This window comes from Oryza glaberrima, chromosome 3 (genome assembly GCF_000147395.1).
Source record: "Oryza glaberrima chromosome 3, OglaRS2, whole genome shotgun sequence".
Taxonomy (NCBI): Eukaryota; Viridiplantae; Streptophyta; class Magnoliopsida; order Poales; family Poaceae; genus Oryza; species Oryza glaberrima.
In genome coordinates, this window is record NC_068328.1 from 23,152,079 (window position 1) to 23,159,685 (window position 7,607).

Sequence of the window (7,607 nt, forward strand, 5' to 3'; positions counted from 1 at the left end):
TTCTGAGGTGAAAAGTTCAAAAAACGGACTAAGTTTTAATAGCATATTATTTCGTCCTGCCGATGTCAATATACAGTGGAAACATAAGTACTACTACTGTACAAGGATATCGCCAGTGCTTCGCCTACATCGCGCTGCATATTGTGGCTCCAAAGGCAAACTGATTTACTAAGTGAAATAAGACAGTAACTGTTCAAATAAACAGAGGAATTCCACTCAAATAGACATTTCCAGGCTAGCTGTATGACATATTACTTACCAAGTTAGTAACTTCCTAAAGCAACAGCCAACACATCTTGATCTTACAGTAGTATGTACATGATCAGACGTCAGAGAGAATTGATCTTATCAAAGCTTTGGCACTCTCCAGTTGCTGCCTCGATTCCTCGCTGTCAACTAGATCGTCCCTGACATGCTTGTCAATCTCAAAGAAGTTCTCACGAAGTGAATCATGAGCAAGATGCAGCTTCTCCGATGCCGAGGAGTCACTCCCAAGCAACCTGACACAGACAAAGCGTGTCAAGCCCAAGACAACACCGTACTCCGCTCTCTGCAGCGCCAACTTGAGGGTGGACAGGAAGACGCCAGCCACAGAATCAAGAATTTTCGGGCTCCCTTTCTTCAGAAGAATTACCATCATTTCTGCTAGTTTTCTGGATGACTGTGAGTCCTCACTGGCCTGCTCACTTTGATCATCATCTCTAGGTTTTTCATCATCAAGCAGCTCATTCTTGGCCAATGCAACCACCCATAGTGGCAAGCAAGACCCACCAAAGTCACACATGTTACCCTCAGCCTGTGGCCCAATCAACCAGCGGCATCCAAGACCCATTATGACAACTGGTAGCCACTGCTTTACGACAGAAACTAAACTGAGAGCAAATTTGGAGCCTGCAGCAGACTCAACAGAGGGTACAAGATCAAGAAGATTATTGGCAAGAAAGAAGGCTTCCTCTGGGGGACTCTGTGACTCAATTGAGTTTGCTAGGACCAAATGAAGCAGCTTGGCTGCATATGTGAAGGAACTCCGTATAAGCATCAATATGTCTTTCAGATCATTCCCTTTGAAAGATGAGCTCTGCTCCTGATGCATTTTTATGGCTGATGATGCATATTTTGTGAAGGACAATGCAAAATTGAGACATCCTACTTTATTACCACTGATCAACTTGATGGTTATTGTGTCAACGATAAACTTGAGAATTGAAGTGCCAAGCATGTACACATTAACTGTCCCTCTCAATGCATTCCCTGCACAAGATACATAACCCACTCATTTACAAGGTATATCATGTGATAATGCCAGATAGATAACATACTGATTTTGGTGACTACAAGTTGAAAGTTTTAAAGTTAATTACATAACTACTTTCTCTAGCATGCTTTCGAAAACCATATCAATATTCCGTTAATAAATAAAGTTTCAGATCAAAGAGGTTTTCTGCATCAAAAGTTGTAAATATCTGTGCAGGTATACCTTCAGGAACTCCATGATGGTGTTTCTGCCGTGCAGATTTCTTATTCTGCTTCAACTTCGATGAGTTTGTGGAACCAGTAACAGATTCATTTAGGAGTTTGTCAAAACAATTCAGCAGATGGTCCAGTGAGTGATTGATGGTTGTTGACTGAAACAAGAGATCAAACTTATGAGAATGGCAACATGTTAATTGTTAAATGAAAAAAAAATGTTGAACACATTCACAATAATCTACATAACCGTAGCAAAAATAGCTTAAGTGCAACCAACAAATATCGGTTCCAGTTACCATCAATGTTTGACCAGATGGCTAGTGTTTGAGTTCATCAACATTTCTGTGACAACTATACAGTGAGGTGGAACTGACTGTTTTATCAACATTTTTGTGCCAATTATCAAAGAAAGTGGGCATGGTGGAATCGTGGGGGTTAACTCACCTCAGAGGTGCTGATATCAGTTTGGTCAATATCCTGAAGAGCGCTGTGTGTAGCCAAACTCAAATAAGCCAAAAGAGGTGTGGCATTTAAAGAGTCAAACTGCAGGCACTGCTCAATGTAAACTTGACAAATGACCTTCAGAGATGAAAATGCGACGTCTGAATAAGAAGATTGTAGAAAGGCAACTCTCTTTTCTTCATCTTTCAGTATGTCATTAATCTGCCATGATGCACCTGCAACAATATCAAAGTCTTCACTGGATGACCCGTTTCCAATATCATGACCAGACTTTGCTGGTGTTTTCTTAAGTGATTTTCCTTTCTTCCTCTTTGAAGTAGCAACGGGACAGATAGGAGGTTCTATATCATAAATCTCAGCAAAACAAGACACTTTAGATTGCAGAATATTTGTCAGTGCTTCAAACATTTCGTCAGACCAGCCACTTGAAAAAACCAACTTATGTGCTGCTAGCACTGCTTCTTGGCAACCTTGTTGCGTGGAAACCCCTGCAGCGTTCATGACTACATTCATGCATTCATCGTGCAAAGCAGATAGATCATCAGGTGATACAACTGGAGCCATACTGAGTAGAGCAGACCGGGCTCCCTCAGAAATTTCTGTTTTAAAGAGTAGCTTCAACTTTGCATTTGCAAAGAATTCTCTTAAGGAAGCTAAACTAGAGCGCTCCTCAGATAAGCTTTTAATTAGATTGGCTGAAGCAATAACAAGACCATCAGTCTGTTCAGAGTTCATTCCTGTTGGTGCCAGTGCCAGAGTAATAGAGACTTTGATCAGTTCAACAAGGGATCTTGGGGGAGACCCTTCAGATAAAGCAAATTCACAAAACCTTGCTCCAGCTGTGGGTGACCTCTTTATAAGTGCAATGCAGCGAGCACACGCTTCTTTCAGTGGCAATTTTGTTGGAAAATATGAAGGGATGAGAAGCTTTGTGATTTTCTGTGCGACACGGGGGTGGTCATTTGAGAGTGAAGACAGCAAAGTACCCAATCCAACAACCTGAAACAAAAGGCATACATCTAGTTTGTTTGTTCAAAGTCTCAAACTGAAGAAAATAAAGATCCAAAGGTTACTTAAGTTACAGAATCAATTATCACATGCATATGTAATGAAGAAGTACGTAATGTACCTTATTAAACTGGAAAGATCGAAGATCACGTATAGCCAAAAGAAGATCAACTGCAGAAGATCTGACCGATAAAGCAGGATCAGAGACCATGTCACTTAATCTTGGAAGTAGAACTTTCAGTATTTCATGACTTTGCGGATTGTCAAGTAAGTATATCAGACCATTTATGGTTGACACCCGAACCTCAGTGCAAGAATCTTTGGACATGTCATCAACAATTTTACTTAAAAATTTTGAAATAGTTAGGGAAGGAATAACTTCCCAAAACTGGTTAAGAATACGACAGAGTCCTTCAATCGCAACCGTTCGTATTTCTGGACAATCATCCATGAGAAGTTTGTCTAGCAAGAAGTATTGCTTCTCTAGTAGAGGATCATTGACATCCTTTGTCACATCCGGGTCTTCAAGGGGGAACAAATCTAATAGAAGGTGCAAAGAATTATGGCGTACATTGGAGTTTGCAACCTGCCAAACAGTAATGACTTCAGATAAAAACGGAAACGTTTAAAGCATAAACTGTTCTATATATTTCTTATTTGTTGATGCATACATGTCATAACTTCAGGTTGTGAAACCAAAAAGTAAAACAAACTATTGAGCATGCTTTTCTAAGGAAGAGCATTCAAATCAAAGCAACACATAAATCATAGTTTTCATCCACAAATCACAAAGAATAAAATTGGACAGCATTCAGAAAAGATTTTGAGCTGTAACATATTGACATTATGTACATGATATTAATATCCATCGATCTAATGTTTGCGCGAATCAATTATTTTATCAACATTTGGATGGGGAAAGAACATAGAACCACAATACTGAGCAATTTCATTTGTACAGACACTTAATAACTGACTCTACTATGAGTTGTGACCACGTGGAAGTTCAACCAAAAGAAAGTGATAAAACAATAATATCATATGTTGTTTAGCACTCATGTTGATAATTGGACAATCTACTTCTTTTTGTAAGCCATAAATTTGTCAAACACAAAGACCAAATAGGGAAAGAAAAGTTGGAAACAATAAACTAGCGCAAGTAAATCATAGTCCACGGTGTTGATGTCTAGAGAATAAGGGGGAGTAGTTAGTGTTTTAGTACTGAATGTTGAAGAGACAGGAAAGAAAGACAGGAAAGAAAGAGAATCAGCGATAAATGTTACATGCATGCTTTATCTCTATCTCTATCTCTACTACTTAAAAAATAAGAGATGTTTCCTTCGTCCGTCAAAACAAAAAAAATAGCAAAAAAAATATAAAAAAAGTCCGACTCCTACCGATTCCCTCTCAGAAAAGGAAATCGTCCGTAAAAAAAAAGCGAAAAAGATAAAAAAAAGTCCGGCTCCTACCGATTCTTTCTCAGGAAGGGGAAAAAAATCCTGACTCTAGATTCACCCTTAAAAACAAAAAATAAAATTGATGTACCGGATTGAAAATCTGTTTCCAAAAACGGAACCTACCGATCGAGAGCATTCCATTTTTATATGATTTTAATTTTTGGGTCTGTACTTTTGCATTTGAGTCCATGTAATTTTTATATTTACATTTGAGTCCCTACAATCTTGAAATAAGATACTTGAGATCGTTTTTGATTGAAAAATAATAAAAGGGAAAGAACAAAGGCAGAAAGGTGCATAAAAATAAAAAAAGAAAAACCACACAATAAAATAAAATAAAGAAAAAACAAAGAAAAACAACAACAACAACAAAAGTCTGTTTATCCTAAGTGGCGAAAAAAAACTGTAGATCCGATTCCTATAGAAGGCAAAATAAAAGTGGTGTAAAAATGCTAGATCTGATTCCTTTAAAAACGGAAAAAAAAAGTCTGATTCCTGTAAAGGCGAAAAAAATCCGAAAAAACATCTAAAAAAAGTTCGTCCGATTCTATAAGAAGAAAAAATGGTTCGTAAAAAATAAAAAATGCGCGCGAGAAAAAATGGAAAGGGCGAAACAAATTCCGATTTCTAATCAGTATATATCTCTTCGCTATGTCTAATCTAATCTAACTATTTAAAAAGAGAAAATGCACGACAAAATAAAAACGGTTCAAATAAACATGTGAGAAAAGTCAGAAGAAAGCGCAAAAAAAACACGCTAAAAAGGTTTTGCATCTTCCATAAAAAATAAAAAAACACGCGAGAAAAATTATTTCCATCGTCGGTAAAAAAATTTAAAAAAAAAACATGCGAGGAAAAAAATGTTAGAAAAAACGCGCCATTTCTAAAAAATGGTTTGAAAAAACCGCGCAAGATAAAAATATCGTCTACTAAAAAACAAATCACTCTGAAAAATCTGTCAGAAAAAACACTAAATTGATGGACGCTTGAGCCGGATAGGATCCATCGATTTTTTGTCATCTACTACACGGTTTTTATTTCGTCATATATTCTCCTGTATTGGAAAAAAACAAAAAAGAACATTCGAAAAAAAACAAGCAAAAAACGCGTGAGAAAATAATTGTCAGAAAAAAAAACATGCAAAAAACACACGAGAAAAGAAAAGAAAAAAAGGGAGAAAAATACGATTTTCGTTGTAAGTAAAAAAAGCAAAAAGAACATGCTAGGAAAAACTGTTAGAAAGAAATGCACCTTTCTGAAAAATGGTTTGAAAAAATCGCGCAAGAAAAAAAACATTGTTTATAAAAAACAAGTCGCTCATTAAAATATAAACATTGTCATTGACATGATTATGCATGAAAAACATATATTATCATTAGAATTTTTTCACCCGTTGCAACGCACGGGCATTTTTGCTAGTATATTTCAAAAAGAAAAAAAGGCTTGCAGGAAGCCAGGAGGTATATGCCTTATTTTTGAAACAGAGGGAGGTATTTGCTGAACCATTTAAATAGTCTACCTATTACCAGATCATGTTAATGTGTTATTGAGCTTGTCGTACTGTTTGACCAATGTAACAAAGAATAATCCTAGTCAAGCAGCACCATGATTGATATGTCTATGTAATGCTAGAAGACCAATACTCCACTCTTCGCTCTTCTACCATTCATCATAACTACTAATTTTAATTTGGCTGTAACTTCATGTACACAAGTAGTGCATAACAATTTTATTCTGTGATGCTCACCTTCGACCCATCCATAATGAGCATCGTAAGCACATCATACTAGTTACTCCCTCCATTCCAAATTTATCTACATATAGTTTTTTTGAGGTTATTCCTAAATGATCTACATATTTGTGTTCATTCATTAAGTCTATTCGTTATTTGTGCATTGGAGTAAATGGACATTGATGCATGCATCCATGCACACAAGTATTTATAACCCACATGCAATATTTTGATTTGCTATTGGCTAGGAAATAGTGGGAATGGTACATGCATTGAGTTTGTTGCTAGAGTAAATATAGTATGAGAGAGTTATTAGCTTTTCTTGGTCTTGGTGTACCTATGAAATATGTAGATCAATTTGGAATGGAGAGAGTAATACATTAGCACAGGAGCAGAAAAAGATACTAGACAGTTTCATACCTGCAAAGACCGGAACAGCACGGGCTCGGCAAGCTGAAAGATTAATTTTTCAACTCCAGCCACCATTCTCTGCTCGACGAACGCAGACAGAAGCTTCCTAGCCGCTTTGGCAAGCTCCTTGCTCCTGGCGTGCACGGCCCCCTCCAGCATCCCCTGCAGGAACGCCTCCCCGACCTCCCCCCTGACCCAACCCCCGTCCTTCCACGCCCTGAACACCACCTCCCCGTAGGCCACCAGCGCCGCCCGCTTCACCCCCGGCATCCCCACCTGCGCTCTGATGAGCTCCAGGCCTTCCCTGGCGAGGCCCTCGCTGACGCCGAGCACGAGGGACAGGAGCTTCCTGCCTTCCTCGGCCTTGAGGAAGAGCGGCGACACGAAGCAGCGCAGCAGGAGCATCTTGAAGTCGGAGATGCTGTCGTCGTCGTCGTAGTCGAGCAGCGCCAGCGCGTCGCGGAGCGCGAGGAGGCGGCGGAGCACCGGCCTCGCGGTGGCGGAGCCGCACGAGAGCGCCTCGGCGAAGAGGTACGGCAGGGTCTGTGCGACGACCGCCTCCCGCCCCGGCGCGGCGGCCCTCCAGGCGAGCTCGAAGCACGCGACGGCGAGCGCGGCCAGGGGCGGGTCGTCGGTGGCGAGCTGCGCGAGGCGGTCGTGGAGGCGGGCGAGCGGCGGGAGGAGGTCGCCCCAGCGCGGCGGGTGGGACGGGTGGGTGAGGAGGAGGTGGAGGAGCACCGCGGCGGCGCGCGGGGGGTACCCGGGGGCGCCGCCGTCGGAGAGGGGCGGCGCCAGGGCGCCCGGGAGGGAGAGGAGGACGGGGTGGGAGTCGGGGAGGGAGTGGACGAGGTGCTTGAGGTGGGGAGGGTCCCTGAGCGGCGCGTCTGCGGCGGCGGGGACGAGGGTGGCGGCGAGGGCGAGGAGGTCGGCGGCGGAGGAGGGGACGGCCTCGCCGTCCACCTCGGCGGCGGTGCGGCGGCGGCGGCGCGCGGGCGGCATTGCGGCGGTGAGGGCGAGGTGAGGTTTCGAAATGAAGAGCGCGATTTGGGGGGAAATTTTTTGGGGGT

General features: G+C 41.6%; 1 protein-coding gene across 1 annotated transcript; it reads right to left on the bottom strand.

Moving 5' to 3' along the window:
• On the bottom strand, positions 1 to 7,557 carry LOC127768946 (uncharacterized). The gene is made up of 5 exons (XM_052294615.1): positions 6,550 to 7,557; positions 3,062 to 3,526; positions 1,915 to 2,931; positions 1,478 to 1,625; positions 1 to 1,251 (listed from the first exon to the last, which is right to left on the bottom strand). Exons 1-5 carry the CDS (start codon positions 7,537 to 7,539, stop codon positions 323 to 325), a joined length of 3,549 nt encoding a protein of 1,182 aa, XP_052150575.1. The 5' UTR covers positions 7,540 to 7,557; the 3' UTR covers positions 1 to 322.
• Between the last annotated feature and the right edge of the window lie 50 nt (positions 7,558 to 7,607).

Excerpts from the sequence above, each read along its gene's own strand:
- LOC127768946 (XM_052294615.1), bottom strand. The coding sequence starts at position 7,539 with ATGCCGCCCGCGCGCCGCCGCCGCCGCACCGCCGCCGAGGTGGACGGC. Across the intron at positions 3,527-6,549 it reads TGCTGTTCCGGTCTTTGCAG|GTTGCAAACTCCAATGTACG; the intron begins GTATGAAACTGT and ends ACTGTTTGGCAG. Across the intron at positions 1,626-1,914 it reads CTGATATCAGCACCTCTGAG|TCAACAACCATCAATCACTC; the intron begins GTGAGTTAACCC and ends CTCTTGTTTCAG.